General features: G+C 44.0%; 2 protein-coding genes across 3 annotated transcripts; both read right to left on the minus strand.

Annotated features, from left to right (window-relative positions):
* Positions 1 to 4,948: 4,948 nt before the first annotated feature.
* On the minus strand, positions 4,949 to 22,815 carry LOC139666317 (M-phase phosphoprotein 9-like). Its single transcript, XM_071545499.1, has 24 exons — positions 22,739 to 22,815; positions 21,585 to 21,859; positions 20,798 to 20,945; positions 19,532 to 19,621; positions 18,934 to 19,448; positions 18,672 to 18,837; positions 18,398 to 18,470; positions 17,335 to 17,438; positions 16,869 to 16,985; positions 16,303 to 16,781; positions 16,013 to 16,162; positions 15,795 to 15,882; positions 14,665 to 14,880; positions 14,168 to 14,215; positions 13,928 to 13,992; positions 10,983 to 11,084; positions 10,606 to 10,839; positions 10,336 to 10,517; positions 9,253 to 9,513; positions 8,840 to 8,960; positions 7,305 to 7,396; positions 6,673 to 6,887; positions 6,091 to 6,159; positions 4,949 to 5,983 (listed from the first exon to the last, which is right to left on the minus strand). The coding sequence occupies exons 2-24, from the start codon at positions 21,821 to 21,823 to the stop codon at positions 5,882 to 5,884; spliced, it is 3,876 nt and encodes a 1,291-aa protein (XP_071401600.1). The 5' UTR covers positions 21,824 to 21,859; positions 22,739 to 22,815; the 3' UTR covers positions 4,949 to 5,881.
* Positions 22,816 to 23,856: 1,041 nt separating this feature from the next.
* LOC139666319 (cyclin-dependent kinase 2-associated protein 1) lies at positions 23,857 to 26,722 on the minus strand. 2 transcript variants are annotated; one of them, XM_071545501.1, is made up of 4 exons: positions 26,585 to 26,722; positions 25,196 to 25,299; positions 24,713 to 24,839; positions 23,857 to 24,504 (listed from the first exon to the last, which is right to left on the minus strand). In XM_071545501.1, exons 1-4 carry the CDS (start codon positions 26,649 to 26,651, stop codon positions 24,437 to 24,439), a joined length of 366 nt encoding a protein of 121 aa, XP_071401602.1. In that variant the 5' UTR covers positions 26,652 to 26,722; the 3' UTR covers positions 23,857 to 24,436. The 2 variants fall into 2 exon arrangements, with proteins under 2 accessions (XP_071401602.1, XP_071401603.1); XM_071545502.1 differs by having other exon boundaries at positions 25,196 to 25,296; positions 26,585 to 26,708.
* Positions 26,723 to 27,727: the final 1,005 nt, after the last annotated feature.

Consider the following 27,727-nt stretch of genomic DNA (forward strand, 5'->3'; position numbering starts at 1 on the left):
GGAGAGGAACTAATATAATAACTCATTTGATCAAAGTCACCACTGGTTTTGCTTTCTTTTGTTTATGAAAATGCATATGCAAACATATATGAATGTTTGGACAACATGGTGATAATAGAGGAGCATCTGGAGGAGTGGAAATGCACGGCTAAAATCAATCAGGTCAGGTTTTGTGGTATCAAGCAGTCTCTAAGTAGGTATTATCATCATCAGAATGAAAGAAACGTGATCTAAAACATATTCATTTACGGCATTCGGTCTCCAAAGCCCACTCTGAGTTCTCACAGTACTGCGGTAGGTCGCTGCTGCTGTCTTTCCTGCAGGCCCCACAGAGAGGAAGTCAGCAGGTTTCTACAGATCAGACAGGCCGACTCTACACCCACCGGGTGCTCAGTGGGCAAGCCTCTGGTCTTTACATCACCACGGGGAGCCACAAACACACTGCAGACGCTTTGGACAAGTCGACATTCCCTATCAGCATATCATTCCCTCAGTTTGTCGTCTCGTCTTTGCGTTCTCTGGCAGGAAAGGTAAGGAGGCTCAATGAGGAAATACAGAAGACCTGAAGGAAAAGGAATGATAGCATTCAAGTATTGGGATGCAACCCAGAATCAGAACTCCTCCATTAAAGAACATCCCACCATCAAAGAGCGTCCTTTCAAGCTGAAAAACACACCTTGCACCTCGCATCAAAACAGTTTTTAAAGCCAATGAGAGAGAGCCAAGGAGAGAACAGTAGAGGAAGACACTGTCGTTAATCAAGCCAAGACACGTGGGGAGGGCCTGAGAAAAAAACAGGGAGCCCCACTCCCCGGGCCCAATACCATTACTGTCTGGCCCCGCTCCAGGCCTCTGAGGCTGGCTAAATATACAGCCGGCCCCAGCCAAGCCCGGTCTGGCTGCGGGTGACACAGAGCACACTTCCAGGAGCCAGTCTGCGGTGACACCAGGTCCTTTCACCCACTTTCAACTGTCACTAAGATTAAGCGTCTATTAAGACCGAAGGCCCATCTCCTGATTACTCCCATTTATAACGGCCGGCAGTTAACAGTGAGGTTCTGCCCACACACACATCACATGACACCGTTTCAAATACCACAATGTACTGTACATACAACTACTATCTATACATTGTACTGGATACAGAATACATTACATCAATCAACAGTTTCGGATCTCCAAAAGAGATGCGGACAGTTTACTCTTAACTAACAGAGGCATGCTCTAAGTATCAAGTGAGCGAGGTGCTGTACCACATCCATACCACTAAATATGCGCGTGCATGTGTGTGTGTGTGTGTGTGTGTGTGTGTGTGTGTGTGTGTGTGTCTGAATATTTAACGAGGATGCGATGCCTCACTGGATTCGAACAAAAGCCCCGGGATTGTTAATTAGAGTGAGTGCTCAAACCGACGAGCTCCATCCAGCTGTAGATTCCCCCCCCAGCCACTTCCCTGACCTTGGTCTCTCACGTGAACCCAGAGCAACCCCGGACGACTCGTGCAGGTACGGATCTATATTTAAAGCGTCCTTACGAGGGCACAGATTCTTCCGTATGCGTGCTATTCCATAAGAGAGAGTGTATGTGAGAGAGAGAGGGAGAGGGAGACAGAGCATGCTGGTCTATTTGCGGAGCAGTATTTCATACTATGAGAGACTGAGGCAGAGGTGAGGAGAGGAGAGTGACAGTTGCGGAGGCAGAGAGAGGCAGGCAGACAGGGGCTCAGTAGAAGTGTCGTTCATTCACATCCGACACACACAGAGCGTCTCCAGCCACCCACCCAGTTCAGTCCCGACTGCCTGGCCCTGATCAGTGGGCTGGAATCCCTCTGTTTACCCTGCTAAAAATAGATTCCACACACACTGCGATGACGTGGCATCTCGTGACGACCACCCCCCCCCCCCCCCTCCCCCCACCCCACACCACCACCTCCACCCGCCCAGACCGTATAGCGCCGAGCGAGTCACGCTTGGTTATTGGTATGCAGCGGCCGGCCCGGCTGTGTGTGTGTGTGTGTGTGTGTGTGTGTGTGTGTGTGCCACCGCCGCCTCCCTCCCTTCCAATCCTCTCACCTCTCTCTCTCTCTCTCTCTCTGCCTTATCTTTAGAGAGAAGGAGGAACCGGGGTGGGGGGGGGGGGGGAAGGTGGGGGGGGGGGGGGATTTGGCAGTTTGGAGGCAGTCCAGCGAGAACAGGGGAATAAGGGAAGCAGGGAGACGAGAGAAATGGATAAGAGCAACAGAGGCAGACAGAGGGAAGACAGAGGGGGAAGAAAGGGAAGGGGAGGATGGATGGACAAGACAGCTAGAGAGCGGGGGGGGTACAGATGGGGGAAGTGAGCGAGTGAGAAAGAGCGAGTGAAGGAGGGGGTGGCAATCAATACTATGACTCATTCTTTCTGCGCTGGCTGCTTCCTAACAGCGTTCATTAAAGGCAAACCTAATCATTTTGGCCCCGATAATCAGATCCAGTGGGGCTCCGTCTTCTTTCACGCCCAGCCGCGGACATCAGAATCACGCAGAATCAGTATGAACTATAAGTGAAATATTAATAATCCAAACCCAAGATATCAAATGTGCATGTACACTAAAAAGCACTGTGCTGTCTGATTTGCAGTGGGAAGTCTTTTAACTTCAGTGAATCACCAAATCAAAGAAATTATTAAAATCGCCCACAATTTATAGATGATTTACACATTTTTCGTGCATTGCCGCTAATCAGTTCACTGGTTAGTTTTCCTTACTTTATTCTACAGGAACCATTGGGCCTTATGTTTAAACCATTAGGGTGACAGACAAGCCGACAGCTGCATTAAACCGAGTGTTTCAGCTCCACTGCAGCTTCAGTCTGAGAAAGGTGAGGTAGAGGCTGGGTGTGACGTTCACACGTTTGACACTAGCGCTGTTTTCATATTCAGCGTGTAAGAATATCTCTGGTTTGGTAGGTGTCAGCGCTGGTGGCGGGGTGTTTCCAGAGAACACGACTCGTATGAAGTACAGGAAGAGTTCTGTAAACACGGTAGTTCACCCCAGAAATGGAAAGAAAGGAAGACAGCTTAAAATGTATAAAAAATGGAATGGATCTAGTATCTGGTGGTGGATTTAGATAAGGGGGAATTGTTCACACATCACATACATGCTGTTTTCTCATGTTTGAGGTCACATCACCAACCCCATCTAATTGTATGCAAGGATTAATGATGTTGTATGTACTATACTGCATGTCTGTGCTTTACAAAAGGAGAAAAGGTAAAAGGTCCTCTGTGTATTTGCAGCAGGTTTATGCTACCTGTCACTTTACTTGTGCTTGAGGCTTTGAAAGGACTCGGCTACACAGGAGACTGATTATCAGGCACAGCTTGAGCTTCCTGCTGACTCCTCTGTGGCTGACACACACACACACACACACACACACACACACACACACACACACACACACACACACACACACACAATAATATCTGATCTGAAAAATGTCTTATTGTTAAATAGAAAGGTACGGATACCATAAAACCACACAGCCCATTCAAATCCGCCCATAACAAAATTCTGTCAATTAGCCTGATAAAATGAGTGAGATATTTAAGAGACAGCCTACATAGTGAACAGTGGATTATCCCCATCCCCTACTCACCTGCAGAACTGAAAGACCGCGGAGTGATCTGCAGTCCTCTGGTTATTCAGCTGTGGTTTCCACAATGCAACATTCCTGTGAAAGGTGCAATTTGACAGCCTGGCCCGGAGCGCGGTCAACGAGCGGCGGCCGAGCGGACAACCTGACGCGGATCTACTGTACATTCACATTATAAAGCGCGCGGGGGGGGGGGCACGGATGAACGGGAGCCGAAGCATGATGTTTACTACTACTTCACGGTGAGCGCCGTCGCCGTCCGTCCTCGTGCATGTCAGGCTCTGTCCTCCGGTGGGTCCCGCCGCTACGGACGGATGTCATCGCTGCACTGACATCGCAAACGCGGACGGCTGTTGAGTGTTTCATCTACAGTAGGTTTACCAGTGGCTGATGATGATGAGCCACCCTGCCGGCCAGGTTGACAGTTACATCAGAAGACAGGACATGCTCCGGCGAGAAGCGCCTCCCAGCGGCGCGCGCCCGTACATGCGGGGCGTTATTATTGTGATGATGACGCCCTTATGGAAAGTCACTAGAATATTCCTATCTCTGGTGATCAATAGTGAGTTTATAGCGACCGTTTTGTACTTTATGGTATTTTATTCATCTTCTGTGGTATCACTATACACTACGAAACCAAACCTCTTAGTTTTATCCCTGAAATGTCCTTACTTTCTCCATTATATAAACATTTATTATCAATTAATAACATACCTTAAAAAGTAAGGTTAGTATCATGGGATTATTCATGGTCTGATTCGTGGAGACACTAGTAATCAAAAGATTTTTCATGCCTTTTGTGCATAATGGAAAGTAACTGTCTCCCTGAATTTTACATTAAATTAGAAAATTAGAGTCAGAAATTAAGGGGTGTTTAAGGTGGTTTTGATGGGGTCTCCTCCATTAATAACTCCCTTAATTAATTTTAAAGGGATTTTGCATGAATTAAGGGGTGAATTGAAACTGCTTTCCATGTGTTTTGAACTTGAGTGTCATGTGTGAGGCTTTCTGTGTGTAGAGCTTCATTCTTGGTCCTGTGTGTTCTGTCTGTAAAAAGGAAAGAGTTCTGATGAATTTGAACTTCATACTTAGAGGTGATTTTTTTTTACATCCTATGGTATTATTATAGGATTTTCTGTGGTATATAGTTTTGACCTGTAGTATCTGTATGATATGTTTACTTTTGCTGGAATATGTTGCCTGCTAAACATTTATTATAGGATTTCTATAGCTCTGTTTTTGTTAGTGAACTAGTCTGTCCTAAGGCAAAAAGAAAAAGCAATACTTTCACTTATCAAAAAGCTTTGTTTATTGTGCAACAACAACAATATTATAGTTCCAGTGAAGTTCATGTCAGGTAGGTCACTGCAAACAGCTCGGAAAATTGCATGGCAAAAGGAAACGGTGCAAGAAATTCCATGCATAAGCATTGCCCATGGAGAAACAAACTGTTTGAGAAGTGTACACTGTGTGTGTCTGTTGAAAATGTGTGCTGCTGGTTTAGATTTTACAAGTGGTTCTTATCCGGAGGGTCCAGTAATGTGGCAAAATCCCTTCAATTTGAAATATAAAGCAAAAAAAGTAAAAGTAGAAGTAGACATACACAGTAAAATAAGTAAAAAAAAAAAAAAAAGTAAAACTGAAAAAGGCAATTTAATTCAAGTAAACCACAATATTTCCTTCAAGTTGTGTAATTTGGCCATTCAACGCAAACGGTAAAAACCGACATATAAAGGAAAAACATGTAAAAATGCACCAAAATCAACAGGCTGAAGTATAAAAACATTAAATAAATACAATTTGATGTCATGTAAAATGAAAAAATACTTAAAATATCCATAAACACAAGACCAAAATGGCAGTGCTATATTCTCCAGGTGGATGGATGTCTCTGCTGGATAGTCTTTTGGATCGTTCACATTGACACTGAAACATAGCCGATTAAAAACCTACAGAATTTTACCTGAATATGGCGAGTAAAACATACGATATTCATATTTTGTGACTAAAAAAGTAAATGACTTTACAAATCTGTGCATTTCTAAAAATATACTCCAAAAATTGTGATATCTGTCCAACATATCAAAAATATCCCCGAGTAATAAGTAATATGTATAAAAAAGATGCCATGGGCTTCTTGTACAGATGGGCGTATGGTACAGAAAAAGACTGAAAGACAATCAGTGCTGTGTATAAAACCGAGACACTAAACTGCCGTATCTACAACATAATCTAAAAAAAGACAGACATTGCTATATATTGGCAGAGGAGCGGAGGACGTGGAATCTCTTCAGAGTCATGCGGATGGATCCCAGGTCACGGTTCAATCTCTCTAGACGGTTCTCTAAGGCCACCTGAGGAATTCAATTTGCCGTCACCTTTTCTCATCCGAATAAAAATGTGCGAAATAGGGGAAATTTAGATGATCTGCGAGGTTAGCCGCTTCCAAAAAGGACCTTACCTCATCTAACCTGGTCTGCAAGCTCACTCTGCTGCCCGCTCCTGGCATCCGGCTCAGAGCTGCTTCGATCTGCCCCACACACACACACACAAAGAGAGAGAGAGACAGAGAGAGAGAGACACACACAGGTTAATCATTTATTAACACAAATAATTAAATAAATGAAAAAACCAACACATGACCGGCTGAAGTACTTTCACAGAACTCATTAGATTAGTCAGCTAGGAAATGCACTGTGCGTGTGTGTATGGTGTGTGTGTGTGTATGTGTGCACTGTGCAAGTGGGGAGTCAGGACAGAGGGAGGGGTAGAGGTGGGAGGTGGTGGATGTGAACTCCCTAAAAATAGAAGTCATTTTGGAGTGGTATAAAAAAAAAAAACAATAAAGCCCAGGTTACATAAGAGGTCAGGTGGGGATTAGAGTTGTACTGTTTAGGGCTGTCTGTCAAGAGATATGGGGTTTGCACATGAAGCAGTGTGCCGCTGATAAAACAGAGGAGTGCCCTGGTAACATTTATGGCAAGCTTCCATTCCCCAAGACTGAGATAATAAAAACCGAGCGTGTCTTTCAGATGACGCCCACCTGCAGTTTCTCCTGCGTCAGCTCGTCAAACAGCCTCTCAGCATCAGCCAGCGAGTGGAGTCTGTCCAGGAGAAACGGGGCCGGGTCCGCGCCGGTGTCCCGCGGGTCCAGCCCACTGCAGGCCCCCTGGTCCTCCCAGCCCGGCCGGGAGTTGCCCTCGGGTGGGTTCGCGCCACCGGAGGACTCGGCCGCAGAGCTGGACGGCTGCTGGAAGTCTGAGGAAGAGGGGCAACAATCTTTCATTAAGCTTTAGATTGTTTAACTAACTAGTCAGTATCTTGTCTCTTATGAGCAGACAATCACACAAGTATTTGTTTTTCTGCAGCAGTGTATAGTGTGCAAAATTTCTGGAAGCTGTTACAATAATGATACTCAACTGTTTTTTTTCCCCAGCACAATAAAACACATTAAGCAGAAAACAATGCAGAGGTAACGTAATTTTCAATATATTTTTTAAAGATTATTTACAAACCAGTAAGTACAAGACCGAACACAAAGGTGCTTGAAAACAAGACAAATTCAGTCAGAGCTAAAATGCACTTCAAGACCAGGACCAGACTTTAGCATCCAGATTTGAGCAATCAAACACCTCATATCTCTTTACATTAACTAGAAGAACTATAAGATATTACCGTCCTCTCTGTCCGGTGCTGTGAAGTGGAGTCTCTTCCTGGGACTGGCGCTGTGGCATGAATGGCGCCTCTGGTCTTCTAGTCCATCAAACCTGTAGCACAGCATGTGATTTTCAGAGCCAGTATAGTGCAGGGGGTTTGAACCAAAGTCCCTTTATATAATACTGCCTCTGGTTTGAACCTCTTGCCCCTGCGACACATTAAAGTTTCCTTTGTAGAATGTCCTTTAATGTGTTTTTTGGGGATAATACCTCTTCAAGTAGAGTTCCTGCTGAGTTCTATATTCAATTTTAACTTAAATTTCAAGTTGAAAACCCAGTTGAGATGATTTTCTGTAGGCTAGGGGTCTTGATGTGTGAGGAATGGTAGCAGGCTGACACCTTGTGGTAAATGTCAGGCAGTTGAAAGGCTTGTGTCACACAGTTAAGGCGAATCCCTCGTCTGTGATGCCATCATCTAGTCAGCTGAACACTGTTAGTGACTGATATGGTTAGCATTAGTACTTTTTGGCCTCAGCTTCTCTATGGCAGCAGTAGTAGAGCTTGCTGCACAAAGACCAGGGAGCACATTGACAAAAAACAGAGCAATGGCACAGCACTGCAAGGTTTGTTTTATGGCTATTTTATCTACTGTTTATTTCCATATCATGTTCTTCACTTCCATCCCTGCTCTCTTCTCTTCTACCTGGCGACATGTCCATAGTACTGCATATGTAAATGGGTAGAGCCAGGCATTAACACTCCCAAGATAAGAGACTTGATTCCCACTGGGGCCAGCCAAACTAAAAAGGCAAGGCGCTTTTGATAAAAGCTCCCACCAAATGGAGTACTTTAGATCTCTTTGCACTCAGGCCTTTGTGGAGAGAGGACTGTAGACCTATCAGTCAGTAGTCCCGAAAGCAAATTATCGATTCTCTTCTCTCACACTTCATGTTGTCCTTCATTTCCCCCAGCATAATGCTAGGCAATTTCCTAAGAAGAGTTGTGGACATGTTTTCCTGAAGATAGGACACCCCCTTGCTCTCTTAGGTGAAGTTTAATTCTACTTATTCTCCAAAGCATTTCCACCTTCTCACAAAGCTGGCAACAGACTTGACTCTGTTCTCCCTGGAGCCTGCTCCGCTGCTCACCTGTTACTCCTCTTCCTGTCTCAGACCATCACTTTATATCCTTCTACATCCCCCTTTTGTCTAACCCCTCTAACTGCTCCACTGTCTGCAGCTGCTTTTATCAAATTCAATGAAAAGCCTGGTGCTGGCACACAGTGTTGCCAAGGGAACCTATGAAATAACAGGCTTCCATTGCGTGCACATTTGAGAGCAAATCTACTTTCTATTTTTTCATCGGTTGCTTTAGCTTACTTTGTGACCACAGATCACAAAACTGAAACCTCTTTTGATCAGCAGCCAATCAGAGAGCCTCTAGACAATAGCTGATTTTTATCATGTACATAATGAAATCTTGCAGATGCCATGTCAACCTCCTACATCCCTGAACGCAGGCGGTGGCTGTGAAGAGATACTGTGCATTGCTCACCTTATGGGCAGGTGTTGCTGTCTTGGCATTATATGGCCAAAAGCAGTGGAGTAGTTCTCAGTCGGGCAGCGTTTAGGGCTGGACTTCGCAGACAGAGGCATGAGTAACGTTTCTCTCTTTGCTGGAAAGGAGAGAATAATTAATCATAGATTAAAACAAATTAAAACACTTTCTAAAAACTGCAGTCTCCAGAAAGCTTTGGGCTTGAGGTATTTCACTGATTCCAAAAAGTTAGAAATCAAGTTAAGATACTGCACCCCTGTCTTGTTTTAGTTAGAGGTTTAAAAATTGGTATTTGTATTCAAACATCCTTAATTGGTCAACCTCTAATTTTTATCTACACACATATGTACTGACAAAGAAATAGAGGCTTAGGCCTGTAAGTGATTGGGAAGAAGAATGGAGATACATACTGGGTGTAGCTGGAGGTAAGCTACGATGTGCTGGAGGGGGCAGGGAGGAGGACCTGTGGCCCTCTGGAGAGAGACTCCTCTGGGCCCTCAGCAGAGCCGCAGCTCCCTCTGGTCCCGCGCTGCACCTCGCCCCTCCTCGCTCGGGGCCCGCCGCTCCCCTTCCAGGTTGAGCCGCATCGCTGTCAAGCCCGACTCGCTCCTGAATGGGCTCTTTGTGTCTCCGCTCCACGAAGCCCACTGTGGCCCTCTGACTGCCGACCCCTGCATAGAGGAACCGCCCGTACAGACACGGTCATATCAAGTCCAATGCAATAACATTTGTGTGTTGTACACTAAAATTCACACAAAAAGACATAAGAGAAACGCTTAAAGGAACAGCATAGCAAATAAGGTCTTTGATCTACTTGCAATTGTGCAACAAGAAGAATACTATTTTCATCTCTGTATGTCCAGTCCATTTTGCTGCAGTGCTTACACTAATGCTTTACCACACTGCCTGTTTACCGGTCAGCATCATCTTAAAAGAAAGGCAATAGGCCTTCTTGCAACTTCAAAAGCTGAATGTTTAGTTGTTTGTTTCATGATATGAAGGTAAACTGGCAGTCTGGTTTGGATGCAGATGAAGTAGAAGCTTGCCACAAATGGTTCCAAAATAAATTGCGGATACCACAAGTTAATATCTTCCAGGTTAAATGAATGAGTGAATGAATGAATGAATGAATGAATGAATGAAACCAACCTTTGAAGTGGCAAGAAGGTCAGTGTGCTCACATATGACAAGATGCTATGGTATACTGCTATGGTATACACTTATCATGCACAGTACTGAAGTGTTAGTGTATAAACTGCAATGAACTTCAAACTGTGCCGATTTACATGACTAACAGTAGGTTGACCAAAGAACTTCGACAAAATGTCGGTGTACTGTTTTGAGAGTTATGTGACCCCCACCCTTTCCCTGCACCGGCACACGTCAGCGAAAAGTTAAGAGGAAAGAAAATAAATATGGAGGTTAAATCTGAGCGGTAGTTGGCGAGTGTGGGTGAGTGTGAGTCATACTGTGGGTGGTGGAGCTGTTCTTACAGGGGGCCCGGCTCTCTGTAGCCCTGGTCTCCTCCAGCTCTATCAGGGCCCTCATCACGGGTGTCAGGGGGCTCGGTCCCTCTCTCCTACCTGGCTCTCGTTGGCACTGCTCTTGGGGTTGGGACTGACGCTGGGACTGGGGCTGGAGCTGGAGCTGCTCGCGCTCTGGGGGGGGCGAATATCTGTAACAGGACGCCAGTCAGTCACTCAAAATGTCCAATAGTCAGCATCTTTGCTTATATCCACAACAATGGAAAGAAAAAACACTACCTCCAACTGCCACCCACTGAAGAGTTGTCCACAGAGCCTCCAGACCCAGCTGACTGATCAGTTTGTGGACACGGTGACCTCCTGTGACGACTCGATTGGCTAGTTTGAGGGAACGGCGATTTCCTGCCGCCATTTAGCTGGTCGGTTAGCAGACAGGGCGACTTCCGACGGGTGACGTCCGGCTCTGTCTTGCATTTGCTGGGTGACAGCAGCAGGTCAGGATGGTGGAAAAGACTGTGGACGTGTCAGGAGGAAATTTAAGATCCTTTACAAATATCAACAGCAATCGTTATAATGATACAATAGTACTCAATATTATGATATACGGATATCTAAGAGCGACAGGATAGCAGTACATTAAAGGTCCTATTGCTTACCCGGCCCCAGAAGGCTGTGTGTTACTGTGGGAAGCATAACGGGACCTGGCCTGGTTCTCATGCTCCAGCTGCTTCACCTGAGACTCCAGCTTGGAGCTCGCCCTGAGGGGACGGACAAGTGGAATTTAGACAACATGGACATGTGGAGAAGGAGCAGAGCTGTGTGTGTGGGATGGTGTATGTGCTGAAACATACTCAGTAGTTCTCTCCTTGACTTGTTACCTTCGTGTATGAAGCCAATTTGTCCTACTGGATTGTCTCACAACTTGCCACTTCCTCCTTTCAATGTATTTGCTCGACTACTGACTATAGCTTTGTTCCATGCAGGTTTGCTGTGCCAAGACCAAGGCCTCCGTGACCCTACTGCACTCACCTTACAATATCCCTGTGTTTAAGTGCCAATTGTGCTTTCAGAACAGCCTCTTTAGAGGTCCGTTTCTGCCCAGTTGCTACAGTAGGTGCTACATTTCTTCCCGTAATGTCCAGTTTCAATTAGGCAATTGTCAATTTAGCCTATTAGTCACAAAGGGCTGTGTGGCACCAAATGTATTTTCCAGATCTGGATATACAACAAACAAAGAGATGAGATCTAGCTTCAGATGTTTTGCCAATTGAACTTGATGCCAAATCATGAGTTGCTCTAAATACTCTGTGAAGCCTGGTATTCTTGCTGTTTGCACTGATTTGTCATTTAGCTGGTTCCTTTCCAAGTAACATGTCAACCTCTGTGCTCAAACCAAACCTTTCCCTCTACACAGAGGAGTAACATAAGCCAGAATTGACCCATTTCTCAACAATTGTTCTCTTGTGGAATTTAAATTCCAAAAGATTTGGGAACAATTAGGCCCTGGAGCTGATGATGTTTTTGCATTTCTTACTGCATTTTACACCCCTTTCCATTGTAGTGGTTTAACATATATTTGGTGTTCTGGCTCTTCGACCGATTGGATAACTCGAAGAAGCTTGGGGGATGTCCTTACGCACATCCCACTTCTTTGGTGCTGAGCCAAACTGTGTGTATCACAGGCATATGGTTTGTAGAGTAATGGCTCGCAACTCTTGTTGAATGCTCCCAACAGATTTATTTAGTTACATAGACAACGTTTCGATCCAAATGGGACCTTCGTCAGGTGACGTAAATTTGTTGGGAGCATTCAACAAGAGTTGCGAGCCATTACTCTACAAACCATAACTGCAAGAAGCCTAATCTCGTATGCCTTTCCCGATCTGTGTGTGTCTGTTCTGGGTGATTTTCTATCTCCTGTTTGCTCATGTTACTTTCAGACTGCTGCTCTCTCCTTGGGCAAGAGGGATTTGGCAATTTGGAAACTTAAAGAAATCCTTATGAAATGATGTCCTAGCTTGGCCTTTCTTTTTTTTTTTTGTTCCTAAGAGTCTCTGACTTCCTCAATGCTATCAATCTATCAATTCTACAAAGTTAACTTGTAGGTTGTAGTACCTTCTTTATCATCATCATCATCTCATTATCTGGAGCCTTGCTCCACTGCTTTTTGACCTTCTCCCTCCACTGCACAAGTTGCTCAATTTCAATTTTGTCTAGACTTCTTTGGTTCTTCCTTCTCTGTTTTTTCCATCGCCAAACCTTTCTACTCCTTAGTCATAGATAATTTCCCCCATTTTATTGAGTTTAATGTCAACTGTTAACGGATTCCCATTCCCTCTTTTTCATAGTTCTAGGCCATTTACCTCTCGGTCTCTGCTCACTGATCTTTTCCTCGGCTGCCTGATCTACCTATCATCCAGATCTTTTGTTTCAGTGCTAAGGCCCCACAGTGGCACGGATACTGACGCATCGCAAGCTCTGGTTGGCAATCTGTTGCTGGATTTCGCTCAGCTGACTTGACAGACTTCCCTAGAAGTACTGATCAATCAGTCCATGCACTCCCTCCATCAGCCTAAATTTGCAGACAGAACTGAAACTGCAAGGGACAGTTGCCATGCAGTGTCAGCCAATGCTACGACTGTATCTGTTTTCAACACCATAGAGACCACAATTACGCTCTATGGTGTAATCCTTTGTTCTTCGTCTCCCGACTGTCTACCCCTCTCCCCTGAAGCTCTTTAACAAATTGTTGGAGCCAGCCAGGGACAATCTGATGCAGCTTGATAGTGATAGGGCTGGAGCCAATACCCAGGCTATGGCTATGGCCATCAAGTCTCTGCTAAGCTCTTGTTGCAAATACCATAACTCGGAGGGACAAAATGGTTTATAGGCCGTTGTTGGCTTTCAGTATTATTTGTAAGTATTACCACTAGACCTGCTCGAGCCTAGACATTCAAGTGAACACAGTCAAACGATTCCCTCAGCGATAGCGTGATTATTGGTTCCTGCCCTAACACTATGAAGGTGTACATAAAACAATGGGCTTGGATTTTGTTCTTAAACCAGTGTTTACGAGGGAGAACCAGCCACCATATTTCAAAACCGGAATGTAATTGAATTCTCATACTTTTTAGATGCTTTTTATATGGACATAAGACCACACATTACATACAAGGCAGTCATGGAACTCTATCATAGCATTTAATACAACTTTTCAACTGCCTAAAAAACAAAACAAAAAATAGCTAACTGAATGTTCTATAGCTGCATTGTCGTCATGTGTGTAAAGTCGCCCATATGATTGAATACCACTGAATTAGCACGACGTTGCAATTGAGACAGGAGGAAGCTGATTTTGATACAAGATTTTGATGCAAGAATTTTACCACTCACTTATACAATGTATTCATGTCCTCAAACAGGCCAATACTAACCACACTGGCTTGGCTATATGTGCGATGTAGCTATGAGAGCTCCTATTTAGTTAAGCCTTGAAAAGGTTGTTATGGTTGGCCTATATGGTCTGAAATCTGAAAAATTTGTGAAATCCATCAGAGAAAGCAGACTCTCATTTGACTTTAAGGACAACCAATCCACCCACCTCTTTAGTTCAGATATCTGCTCATTGGCATCGACAAGCTTGTTCTCTGTTGACACCAGGTTGTCCTGTTGACACAAAATTGTTATTAATTTCCTGAGGCTGGGGTAGATAGTGCAAAATGCACACATGGATAATTCATTTTGTCTTTTACAGCTGTTATTAACCATACATCCCAACGATAATCAAATAATCAACCATCCGAGCAAAATTGAATATATAATGGAGTGAGAGAAAAATTACCTTCACTCCCTCGTGCTCTTTCCTCAGAGAGTCATACTCTCCAAGCAGCTGAGGAAGCAGAACAACGAAGAGATCTCAGTCATGAATGTGAAAGAGGGAGAAACTCTCACACAGCTCCCCGAGTGCAAAATAAACCCCCGGGTTAGAGAAAAACTGAATATTTCATGGTCCCCTAAATACACCAGCTAAGGAACCCCCAGATAGGGAAAGCAATTTTAAGGTACAACTAAAATTCAGATCTACCAAATATGTCCACATATTATGGTATTTAGATCTATGGACCAATTGAACTGTAGAGTACATCAACAACATTTAGTGTTATGCTTGGAAAACGATTTAGTACAAAATGCAAATGAATGTTAGTATCATCAGGGTTCCAGCGAAGAGGGCAAGTTTAGAAGTTAATGATCAGATGATTTTCAAGCATTACTCTGTACATTCTAACATATTCTCAGAAAAGACTCTGCTCCCCATCCCACAGCACCACTGAGACTCACATCCTGGAGCATCTTGTACTCCCTCTCCCTCCTGGCCTCCTTCTCGTCTGCGTCCCTGCAGGCGTTCTGCACGGCCTCCTCTAGCTGCCGTACGCGGGTCTTCAAGCGCGCCGCCATGGCGTCCTTCTCTTTGCCTGAACGTTTGCTTTCCTCCAGTCGCTGCTGCAGGGTTTTCACAGTGGCGCCCGCTACCGCGTAGCGCTCGGGCCATTCCGCCTGACAATGAAACGTCGCATCAAGGTTATTCTCACAGATGTGTTTATAAAGGGAACGCCAAAAGGATTGGGATGACAGTTGATATTGATTGTGTTCATTTTCTTAGATGTTAAAACATGTTAGAACAATGGCTGTTGTCGCAGTCGGTCTCCCCAATTTCAGAATAGCAAATGTATGGCAATAAATTAACATTTGCCAATTTTGTTTAGGAATTCCGAAATAGAATTTTACATTTCAGCTGATTACAGTTGTAGGACGGACTCTTCTTCCTACATTACTATTGTGCGGAGAGTGTGTAGTATTGTGTTTTGAGTGTGGAGCACTACAATATATTGAATTTCAAAAATGTATTAGACAAATCTGTATCCAACATAATTAATGTCCCTTATCGTGTCAGGATGTTTCTAATAATTTATTAGAGTGAGTGGAAACTGGAAAATACCACGAGGTGATGAGGTGGTACAGCAAAAAGCTGCCCACAATGCAGTGAGACGTGACTTTTTTCATTTATAATTCAACAACATGACCCTTGATGCAGACTGCTATTTTTAGGTCCTGACATAGTGTACAGGTCAAACACATTCCCCCATCGCCACCACGCCTTGTGCGACATGGGATCCCTTAATTAGTGCATGCAAGCATTCCCATTGGACTAATTAGAAAACTAGCCAGGAGAAAAGACATTACTAAAATGGCTTTTTGGTCATTTTTGGCTGGTTCGCTGACTCAGGACATGGACATTGAGTACAGAGTCATTAATGTACTCCACCCTGAAACAACAGTACTGTAGGACAGAGATTTCATTAGAACAGCAAAGCACTGATCACCCTTGAATTTAGTAGACACGGTACCGCAATTCAATCTCTAATGGAGTGTATGGGCATATAGTGTGAAAGGAATGGGAGGAATGATACCAGTTTTTTCTCCAGTGAGCTGTTTTTGGCCTCCAGCTCTTGGACACGACTGGTAGCTTCAGCCAGAGCTCTCTCTAGATGCCTGCACCTGTAAATGAACAAAAAATACAGTGCAGCATAGGGTGAAACACAAAATAAACTGACTTGTGTAAAGAAACACAAATGCTTCAAAAGCTGCACTATAATGTAAATGCACACACACACACACACACACACACCTCTCTCTGAGGGCCTGGTTGCTCTTCTCCAAATCCTGGGGCAGATCTCTGAGGTTGAGCTTGTCCCGCAGGACTTGGATCTCAGACTCATAATAAGCTTTCAGATCAGCCACATGTCTGGAGTGCTTCTCTCTCAGGTTCTGCCTTAGCCTGAGGAGAACAGGGGGAAAAAAAGAAAAAGGAGAGATGGACGGAAATGATTAGAGAGGATGAGAAACTTTGCGAAAAGAGAAATACGCCGCAATGTGTACTTATGGGAATAAGTGAGAGGCTAAGTATGTTACACTCACAGAGACAGGACAACAGGATCCTCTAATGATGAAGCTCTCTCTATGCGCGGACTGACCGCAGGCGCCTGCGAGGCACCAGAGGCTGAGCACAGCTTCAGGGTGCTGGTGTGGGTGTGACTGCCCTCCTCCTCACTGGCTAAAGGGGCACTGGCTCTGCGTTGCTGGCTGGTCGTGAGGGGGCCGGGCTGGGTCGCATCCTGGGAGGTAGAGAGGATGGCCTGGGACGGGTTTCCCCAGGAGCTCGGCACATTAGCCGGGGACGGCGCGGCGGCCGAAGCGCTGGAGGTGTTGGAGGTACAGTCCGTGTCTCCGGGGTTGCCGCTGCACTCGGCCATGCTGTCGGGGGTGACGGGGGTCCCTACTCGGGGGTACAGGTGGGGCTGGGTGGGGAACGACGGGCTGCTGAAGTGGGAGGGCGACGTGAAGCCGGAGGTATGGTCCGACTGGCGCACGTGAACGGTCGGGTCCAAGGTCAACACCTGAAGCACAGAAAGGGAGAGTATGGGTTAGACGCTCAGCCAAGGATCAAAGAGACCATCACTGTGTGCGTCATGCGCCACACATACCTGTGGTGACAAAGGACTGGATGTGTGGGAGCCTTCCCAGTCTGTGCGTTTAGTGTCTGTTTTCTGCTTGTTCTGATAGATCTCTCTCAGAGACAGCCGGGGCTCCGGAGGCGGAGTCTACAGGGGACAGAGACAGAACATTTTCTTGGGAAATTAACATCGATCACCACCAAAATCCTGGTAGTTTCTGACTGGAGCTGATAAGTTAGTCTACTCTACAAACAAACCATAGTTTATACATCCTTTCCTATTCTAAAAAAAACATTTCTCACTGGTAAAATAGTTAAAGTGGGTGGTGAATTTTGGAATTCAGCAGCCACTGTGGCAGGTGCACGTGACAGTTAGTTTCCCGCCCTGCATGACATGGTCAGACACTTTCACTACTAATGAGGCAGACGTGATACCCATAAAATATCCCTTTCATCAGACAACTGTGTCCCACTCGTACTGAACTAGTTTAACCTACAAGACTCATGGAGGCCTCTTGCAGGAGGAGGTAGGCGCCACTGTCAAAGCTGTCCGGCAGGGGGCGATACAGATCAGTCTCGTTCAGACGCCAATACGTCAGGCCTAAGACAGGGAGAGGAGTGGAAATCTCACATAATTGTTCTTCTACTTGACACTTTTCTATAACCATTTGAAAAAAAACCTTATTCAAGAACCATACTCTTCATATGTTAGGTCGGATGACAGCCTGTGTGTGTTGTATGAGTGCGTGAGAGAGCCCACTACATAAATCTCTGGTCCTCACTGAGCATCTCACAGAGCTGCATGCGACTACCCAAATGAATAGATTACCAAGTGCAGTTGGCAACGCTCTCTAGAAGTCTGTATCGGTGTCAGTTAATGATGCGTTGAAAATCCGTCTAGCATAGCAACAAAATCCATAGGGCTGCCAATGTATTAATTCTCACTCTGGTGCGTGTCTGATTAAAACTGAGAGGAATAAGCAATGAGAGGGAAGAAATACGGTATGAAATAAATGATGGGATATGGGAAATTATTCCTCCCGTAGACTGGACCGGACAATTGTGTGCTGCTTGAACAATTACTTACTATGACCAAAGTGTCTCCCATCCAAAAGTTAGTGAGAACCCCTGTTGTAAGTTCTAGTGTACTTACACTCATGTGCCATATGGTGGAGTAATATTGTTCAAAACAAAAATGCAATTGTGCCTATTTGGCCTTTTCTGGGCTCAAACCCAACAATGAAGTATAAGCAGCAAACATGGACAAAGCAATGTGCAAACTTTGAGAAAATAAAGTCTCACATACAACATTTACAAAGAATTCACATCCAAACCATTCGGTTTTCTCATAATAGTGTTCCACTGTGGTACAACAGTGGAACAAATGTGCAACAACGCCATCTTATGGTCACCAGTGGTAATGGCAATATTCCCTGTTCGTCTTTTCAAGTCATATAGTAATATCCTATATAGTTTATTTTACCAAAGCTTTATTGTCAGTGGTTCATATTGCCCAAGCCTTGTCGGTCTGTGTTTGTGTTTGAGTCAGTGTGTTGTTACCTGATGCCTCAGACACCAAGCTGTCACTCCTCCTCAGGGAAAATGAGTTGGAGGAGGGCCCAGCCGGTCGATGCTGAAACCCAATACAGATGAGTGGATGAGACTCAACAGCAGGAATGTAATCACGACAACCACAACATACATATGCAGGGGATCTAAACGGAAACACTACAGATGCAGGGCAGTGATAAGATACAGAGTGATTTTTTTTTCTTATTACCAATGCAAAATCTTATCTCTCTGAAAGGAGCAGCTGTGCTGTGGGGAGATATACCTGGTCCTGGGAGTCTGTGTACTCCAGGGGGCTGTGTCTGGGGGTTGCCCTGGGGCTGAGTGGTAGCTCCTGGTACTCCAGGACCTGGGACGAAGTTTGTCCTGCCTTGCTCTTCTTGGGTCTAAGTTTCTGCCTCTGGGCCCAGGAGGTCAAAGGCTGGTTGGTGCTGCCAACAGGACATGTCATAAAATCATAAAACAATCATAAAAAAACATTCAGTTGTGGTTATGACAACGGTCCTATGAACACCTCCAGTACTTACCCAGAGGTTCTGTGCTGGCAGGGCAATGGGCAGCGTGCCTGCAGTCCAGGAGTCATCTCATTAGACAAGGTCTGCTGGCACCTAGTCACAGTTGTCTCTGTGTCTTCCTGGAGGATAGAGGACCACTGATGCTTCTCCTTCCCTTGGCTAGCCTCCTCCACTTCCCCTGGAGACCCGGTAGGTCCCACACCTGTTTCCCAGGCAGACAGAGTCCCATAGCCGCTGCTCAGCCCTGTGGTCGCCCGCTCCTCAATGGTCTCCCCCGGGTTGACGATGTCTGATCTATGGAACGGAGGTGAAGGGGAGCTAAAAGGGGTATGGGCAGGAGCTGCCAGGCTGTCAGTCTCACTGGGCACATTTTTGGGGCTTGTGCATTCATTGGAGATGAAGGGCAAAATATAGTCCTTTGTGGTAGTGGTGGTGGTGACAGGGGTTGGGGAGAACTCTGTGTGTGGCTGGCCACTGCTCTGGCGGTTCTGGAGTTGGACCAGGGCTTTAATTTCATCCTGAATCAACTGAAAAAACAAGCGTGTCATGGTCTCATTGTACACATGAATATTGTAAACCAACTCACATGATAAGTGAAATCCCGCCTCACCTGTATTTGGCACTGGTATTGTTCTTGTTGAGCAAGTATTTGCTCTTGGTATTGCTTCTCAACCAGCTGAAACAGATGCAACCATCGCCCCTGTTGGAGAAAAAAAAAAGTTTTGGCCAACATTTCAACTGATCTCCACTGCAATATACATGTAGCTACATAATAATTACTTAATTAAGCATAAAGGTTTATTCTTTCCCTGCATTTTCTAGCATATGTGTGTGTGTGTGTGTGTGTGTGTGTGTGTGTGTGTGTGTGTGTGTGTGTGTGTGTGTGTGTGTCAGGGTTCCCACAATCACTTGGACATCAATCACTTTCGACTCAAAATTGGCATGTCTGGTAAGGCATGACATTGGTGACATAGAGGCCTCGTTTTATACTCAATAAATCAATAAATCCTGATGAAATCATTCATTTAAAACTGATACCATATCAACACAAATATCACAATATGTTCTCGGGATGTGAAATGTTGATCCTAGTGCTAGAGCTGAGGCACACTGATGAATTTGGGTGCAATATTTTAATAAAAAAAAAAAAAAAAGTACTTTCAAGGCCATAAATTAATTTTCAAAAAATTGAAGGCAGTCTTTTATTATTCTCAAATCCACAAACTTCAAGGCCTGTGGGGACCCTTGTGTGTGTATGTGTGTGTGTGTGTGTGTGTTTGGGGGGGGGGGGGGGGCAGCTGTGCACCACTGTGAAGTGATAAACACTCCCTGAAGAGAGAGAGAGAGGGGTGATATACAGAGAAACAATACTTCCCTATTGGTAGTATATATTAATTTCCCAAATTATGTCATGTTAATAGCCAGAGAGGAGTGTGTTTTTCTCTAGGTATGTAAACGAGGCCTCAAGGCTTGCAAACTATGCAGTGTGGTGCCTTTCTGAACGAGGTGATGTAGCACATCACAGTTGTCCCTTCCCTGCAAATCACATCCTGTGTCTGAAAAGATCAGCTGGAGTGTGGTGTTATGTGTGCTGTGTGGGGTGTGGGGGTGTGCGTGTGCGCGCTTCTCTGTGTGTGTGTGTGTGTGTGTGTGTGCATGCACGTGCGTGTAAGTCCTGTTGTCAGCTGTGATCCACATAAAAACCAAAAGTGACAGCTCAGAAATGAGGCTGCCAGCTGCCAAATACAATGCATAAGAACAATTGCCACAGCAGCTAACCCCAACATAACCTTCAATGTCACAAGCATGCACATACAATCTCACATGCACAATCTACAATAATGGTTGCATTTCTGGTGCTCTGACACTTTCTCACCTCACAGTCCTTCCAGATCTCAGGGTCCGTCTCTCCGCTGCTCTGGATTTCCTGCACCAGGGCCCTCAGGGTCTCCAGGGAGCTGGGGTTGATGAAGGGGAGGTTCTTCCCTTGCTCAAATGCTTCATCTGTGCTCAGACACAGACTCCTACAACATAGTCATATACTGTACCTAAGTATGATAATATACAACTGTATACATGGTTCTCCAGCCATGATTACAGATGAAGAAATAGCAGCACAGTATTCTGGGTTGAAAATGGTGGCAAAAATATTTTAACACAAGAAGAACTGTAATTGGAAAAAAATACAATCGGAGACACCAGAATGGCACAGAGTTAGGGTGGCCAAATATGGCAGATTATGATGCAGACACATATAACAGTCCTTGAAGGCATGTTCACATTTGCAAAAGTCTGGATAGCACCATAATCACATCTATTCTTCAAAAATATTAAAAGCCTATGCTCAAAATTCATGGCATAGAAGTATGAATGAATTTTGAATGTTTTTCTTCGCAAGGATTAAGTAGCATCTCTGGGCCTTATGTGAAGAAAATACATTTTCTGCCCCAAAACAAGATTGGGCACCCCTTCATAGTGTATCTCCCATGATTCATTAGTGTTGTGTATTAGCAATTAATACAAAATCTTACAATATATTCCAATAGTATTAGATTGCTGTAGATTTCTAGATTTTCTTCTGAATTCCACTGAATTACCTTGTAAGACCAAATGGGTCTATCATGCAGATGGGGACGACTCTCTCTAAATTTTATATACTGCACCTGATCTTGTTGCATGCTGGTGTGATGTCCATTGGCCTGCTCTCCACAGTGCCTCCTGTTGTCTGGGAGGTTCGGATGTGTCTGTCGTCTGGCACAGCCAGCCCCGAGGCTGATGTCCCCTCAGAGGACACCAATGAGGTCTCACTCTCCTTGCCCCCATCCCCATCAGCACTGACATGGCAGTGGCTCAAAGCCCCCGAGCTGGACACATCCTCAGAGATACTGTCATCTGTGGACATGGTTATGGGCCCATGCAGAGGGGGTCAGTCTGACAACTGTGGACCAAGAGATTGGAAACAAGAAGCAAAAAGGCAGGGACTGTTAAAGCTTTTTATTACACTTCTTGTCCACTGACACAACTCTCTATGTTGCTGCTGTAGGTTGTCCTGTCAGGTGTGGAAATATGGACTCCAGGCTAACATGATAATCAAGTGTTGATCAACCGTCACAACAATGAGGGGAAAAACATTATAATGAGCCAGCTAATACAGGACCCTGGTGTTTACTACATCGCTAGCCAATCCGCGCAATATTTTAGCATCTAGCATCTACTTCCAACAACAAAATCAATCATGAATGAAACATGTTTAAACTACTAATGTAGTGTTACGCATCAAGCAAACTTATCTACCAACCTTGCCTGTCATAGCAATGACAGTGCACCCGTATTTCCTGCTAACCTAAGTGTGTGAGCCTGTCTGAACTAGCTAGATTTGATTGAATAGCTAATCAACTTTGACACTCAGCAAGCAATACATCAGCACAACACAGACAGATAGCATTAGCCATGCAACGGCTTGGACAAGTTAACGCTAGCTACATTAGCTGCTTCAGTTACAGTGTTAGCCAACGTCACTGCTGCTGCAGGCAGCCTGTCAAAGTTCCCTGTCAACTCCGCGGGTGCTTTGGTCAGTTGCACTAAGTTATCTAGCTAACGAGCATAGCTAACGTTACATCTACCATTGACAAGCAATTCAGTTAGCTAGCTAGCTAAGTTGGCTAAGTTGGCTTATTACAGGTTTGTAAGCACAACGTAGGCAGGATGGCCAGCGCGGGTGCAGTGATAAAATGCATAGCCAACGACCAAACACAGTGTTTCGCTGAAGGCACAGTGGCGCAGATACATCTGACAGACAGAATAATACTTAACCTACCCGTTAACTTGTAACATCACCTCATCCATATTTCCCTATGAGTAGACAAGCTGGCTAGCTGGTTGCTGGTTGGCTACTGCACTGCAGTGATCGCTGGCTGCTGTAACGTTCATAGCTAGTATCTCTATTGGTCCAAATGCGAAAACAAAACACAGACCTCTGATTGGACTTCACTCTCGCTCTGTGTTTCAACTGGCTGCTCGGGGAAAGAGGCGTACACCTCTCTTTGGAGACAGGACGAGCTGACAAACACAACTTGTGTTACAGTACAATCCATTCATATTGAACTAGCACTTACGTAGGGTCAGATGCAACTTTCCCATGTGCTACTGAACTACGGTTGGTGATTACATAGAAACTTGGCTTGAATATATGTGGTTAAGGGCGGTGGGGAGAGTAGGTATTGTCATTGGGATTATGAAGTGGACATCTCACATTTTTGTTTGAAATGTTTAAGTCCATGACACCGCCAGAAGTTCCAAAATTAATGTCTAGCATAACCCATAACCCAGCATAACCATTCTCTACACTCAGCACCCAGCAGACCCACAGTCATCTGATACACTACACTGGTGCACCTACAGTGCAGCTTACATTATATCCCACATATCATCTTTTGATACTAATGAACCATGCAGCAGTTCAGAATCAGACTAACAGGACAATTGACCCTGCTAGTTGGAAATAGACTGCTGGGCAGTTCAGAGACTGCATTGTACCAACATTCATGAACTAAAGTATGTAAATGGATTTTCATATTTTGAGCCTGTTATGGCCTGATTTAAGCCCTGACTATGAATCCTTAACTTCATGATTAAAGTGGTGATGTACAATTCTTGCTATATGAGTTAATAGATGAGTTGACAAATACTGGCTTTACCTTCACTCCAGCCCATTTTAAGTTATCATTGACCTCTGCAAGCATCTTTTTTGTAGAGGGTGCTGTTGTAGACATTAGCGGTCACATCATCCACGCCCTGCTGAGCAGGAGGCAAAGTCCCTGCAGTCTTCCCCACATCCTATTTTGACTTACAGGTAGTGCTTATGATGCTACCGCTTGAATAACAGAATGTTTTATATGGGCATAGAATTACATTAATCACACGATGACAACTATATTGAAAATACAATTTATTACACTGAGTAATAAATACATACAAAGATGCAAGTAACAGCATTTTCCTTTTTTATACCAAAACCAACCTCAACAAGAACGAACCAATGCATTTGGCACATCTCTGTCCTTTACTCACTCACCCCATGTGTGTTATAAGGGTCTGAAAAACAGACCAAATTCTATCAAAAAGAGTTCTTCTCCTTCTAGTCTAGCCCTGTACAAGCCATGCAGTGTCTACAGTTAACCCATGGGCTATCATGGGCCCATTCGCATGCATAAATCAATGTTTTAAATATGAAGTCAAAACTAAGACCCCAAAGTGGAGCATAAAAAAACATACGATATCCTCTCATTTGTATTCCAATAATCCACACATGATTAAAATGATCCTCCAGAACCCTCAGGAGTCATGATACAATTATGTTATTGTCATTTTTTCTAGAGGTTTTTTTTTGCCATCCCTTGTTCATTTACTTCCTCCTCTCCAAGGAAATACCATGCAACAGTTATTTTTTTTTTTTTTTCCACTAATGAGACGTACACTGTTAGTTCTTCTTGCAGAGAGGAATATGTCTTCGTAGCTAGGACCTTGCGTTCCGCTCCGTCTCAGCCAAGCATTCACGCACCAACCCCCTGGCATGAATTATTCCTTTAAAGAGAGAGTCAAAATTCACATTTTTCATTCAACAAATTTCAATTGCATCATGATTAATGTGGCCACTTAAAGCAACTATAGACAATGTAAATTGCTTACACAATGACAGTGTAAAGAAAAACTTAAAAATGCACTATGTACCACTAGCTTATGTACTGCATGTGAGTTGTTGTGCATGTAATGAAGTGAAGGCTGGAAGTACCTCGTTTCAGTCTCTCCATGGCACTCTTACTTCCAGCATATGTGGGCCTGATCTCCTTGCCTAGCTCCTCGATGATGGCCAGCAGCTCTGCATATTTGCTCTGAGGCACTTGGCTGCCAGTGGAGCCCTGGAGTTACAGCAACAGACAACTTCAAAACACTTGACATTTACTTCTTTGGCATTTAGATGGCGCTCTTATCCAGAGCATCTTGCAGTGAGGACAAAAGCAGAATAAGCTTCAATTCCTCAACAAAAATGGCAAACAAGCCTAAATATGGAGAGCAAAAGTAAGCAATTATAGAATAACTATGTAGGAGTGAGAGTGAGGAAAAAAAAACACAATAAGAGCTAAAGAGGGAGATTGTTTTTTACCAAATACAGTAACTAATTTGCTAAGAATTACTACCAAACATTTCTTTCATTAGGAAGAGGCTGGACAAAAAGTGTGTGACCGCTAGGCGCTGGCGTCCTAATGGTAATTACCTGTGAGAATCCCAAAGATGGCGGTCCATAGTCGCTCACAAGGGGCCTGTAGGACTGTAACGTGGCCAAGTTAGCTGCTGAGGGAGACTGGAGACTTCCAACTACTGAGACAGAACACAAAATACAACATGAAATCAATAAACTGAAAAAACTGAGAAGCCATGTCCATGTCCATGTCAATGTCAAAGAATTACATGAAACTAAATAGAAAAGTGGGCAAACTATAACCACAGTCACTGATCATCATAAGGCAAACAACCACCAATAGCAACAAAAATCTATTATATTTTTCCTTTTTTTCCCCCTTAAAAGACCCTATCCACCCTTTACCTCTTACCCTAACCCGGGTCAACCCCTGGGTAGTCTTGCTCTTTTTTATTTCTTTTAAATTGTTTACATTTTTGTTGACGGTTTCCCATGAACAAAAATGTTTTGATAAGTACTTGATAAATAAAGATTCTTATTCACCCATCCTCATATAAGTTATATCTGTTTGATACTACCTACCCGGATGTATGCTATGAATTTTACATCGTAAAGATTTATGTCAGCTTGAAAAGGTGAGTAAACACTATTCCGCAAATAAAAAGGTGGAGTAGTAATGAAGTAATGAAGTGATAAATAAAAAGGAGGGTAAACTCTGACCTCCAGTTGGTGATCATTATAAGGCCAACAACCACCAATATACACAATTAATAATAATCACTTATAGTTTCAGAAAAAAAAACATTAATCTATGCTTTTGTTCTCTTTAAAGACCCTATATCCTCATTTAACTTACATCAGATACAACTCCATATGATACGCACTATTCACTTTAAATCATAAAAAAGTGTGTAAACTCTATTCTGTAAGTAAAAAGGTGTGTAAGCGGAGTGTAGGTGGGCTCACCCCTGCTGCTAACCCACCCGGCAGTAGGTTGCAGGGAGGCTTTTTGCAATTGCAATAAGCGTCGTCTAACGCGAGATGTCCTCGAAGAGTCATAAAAAAATTCAGTGGCAGATCAATCAGCAGCTCCGTACGAGGAGCATCATGGAGGAAACGGAACAAGGCTGACTCAAGAAGACAAAGTGATACATTTTTGTCACCATGTAACGGCTCCCACCCGGTTGGATTAGGACACCGGACGACGGACAATGCACAGATTAGGAAACGTACTAATTTCTCATTCCTACCTTTTTCCTCGCCGACTGATAACGCGGATGGCGCTCTTTTACATTAGTAATAATGGCGGATATGAATTAGCCTAGCTCCCAGGATCTGACCCTATATATATAACTGGACAAAAACTACAGACACGGTCTTTCTCCAGGTATTCTCCGAGACCCCGAATTTAACACTCGATTTAACGGATGGATACTTTGATTTTTCCCCATATTTTTTCCTTACCCTGGTTCCCAGAAGTTCCTGGAATGTGCTGATGGACATTGGGTTTATAAGACATTCCCAAAGACATTGTAAATTAAAGAAATAAAAATGACCCGAAATTCAGTGAAGCGTCTGTCTCTCACTTTTTGTTTACAACAGCGGCACCGGCAAATATGGCCGTCACTTTATATTGACACCCACTATGCTTTCTAACACTGCAACTATCCATTGGGGATTTTCTACCAGAAAATGGTTAAAACGTGATTTCCATAATAAATCGACAGAATTCGAACACGGTTTCACTCAATTTAACAGGACTTAACGTATATTTTGACCAATTTACCTACTTTTGAAACATTTATTAGGAAGTCTACGGAAAGCTATACTTTACAACCAGAATCGACTGAGCACTAAGTTTGATAGTCTACACAAAAGTATTTGAACATGTGAACTGTGAATGTTGTAGACTTTCCCTCAGACTTTTAAGTCTTCCCTCTCACATTTTTGCATCACGTTAAAAGCACAAACTGCAGGTAGGAAGTAGGACTGCCCACTTCGTGATGAAATGTGGCATTACATTTAACAATCACCCAGTTGTAGTAGCCTAGTAGCGAACTGCCTTTGTTTATCAATGAAGTATGCACACTGCTTTCCACCATAACGGAGTAGGGGGAAACAAGAACAGTAGCACTTTAGATACCTGGCTTTGTCTGGGGGGGCGCATCCATTGCTTCCTTGATATGAGTCTATACTTTTTACAATTAAAAAAAATAAATAAATTAGTTACAAAAGGATCCACTCTTAATTTGTAGGCATGTGGCGAGGGATCCGCTCTTCTTCCATTCAAATGGGATCAGGAGTCCGGTTGGACGCCCCTCATGTCCCATCACTCCCTTGACCACATGGTGGACACACAGGGTTAGGGCTCTGGCCCAATCCTGGCTTTCAGCGTCATGACCTGCTGGCTCGATGGGGGTCCTGGCTTTTTTCATGTACCCCAGTGATATATATATATATAATATATATATATATATGTATATATATATATATATATGTATATATATATATATGTATATATATATATATATATATATATATATATATATATATATATATATACATACACCATGTACCCCAGTGGTTGAGTGATATATATACAGTATA

The sequence above is a fragment of the Centroberyx affinis genome, unplaced genomic scaffold, assembly GCF_046629955.1.
Source record: "Centroberyx affinis isolate AG114_WGS23_722 - 3 ecotype Tasmania unplaced genomic scaffold, CSIRO-AGI_Caff_v1 ptg004932l_1, whole genome shotgun sequence".
In the NCBI taxonomy this organism is placed as follows: domain Eukaryota; kingdom Metazoa; phylum Chordata; class Actinopteri; order Beryciformes; family Berycidae; genus Centroberyx; species Centroberyx affinis.

What these genes read in the sequence shown, in the direction of transcription:
- LOC139666317 (XM_071545499.1), bottom strand. Translation starts at nt 21,823, where the DNA reads ATGTCCACAGATGACAGTATCTCTGAGGATGTGTCCAGCTCGGGGGCT. An exon ending in AACCAGGCCCTCAGAGAGAG is followed by an intron (nt 15,883 to 16,012) that starts GTGTGTGTGTGT and finishes GTTCATTTACAG; the next exon opens with GTGCAGGCATCTAGAGAGAG. An exon ending in AGTACAAGATGCTCCAGGAT is followed by an intron (nt 14,216 to 14,664) that starts GTGAGTCTCAGT and finishes CTGCTTCCTCAG; the next exon opens with CTGCTTGGAGAGTATGACTC.
- LOC139666319 (XM_071545501.1), bottom strand. Translation starts at nt 26,651, where the DNA reads ATGTCTTTGGGAATGTCTTATAAACCCAATGTCCATCAGCACATTCCA. An exon ending in CATCTTTGGGATTCTCACAG is followed by an intron (nt 24,840 to 25,195) that starts GTAATTACCATT and finishes CTGTAACTCCAG; the next exon opens with GGCTCCACTGGCAGCCAAGT. An exon ending in CATGGAGAGACTGAAACGAG is followed by an intron (nt 24,505 to 24,712) that starts GTACTTCCAGCC and finishes CTCTCTTTAAAG; the next exon opens with GAATAATTCATGCCAGGGGG.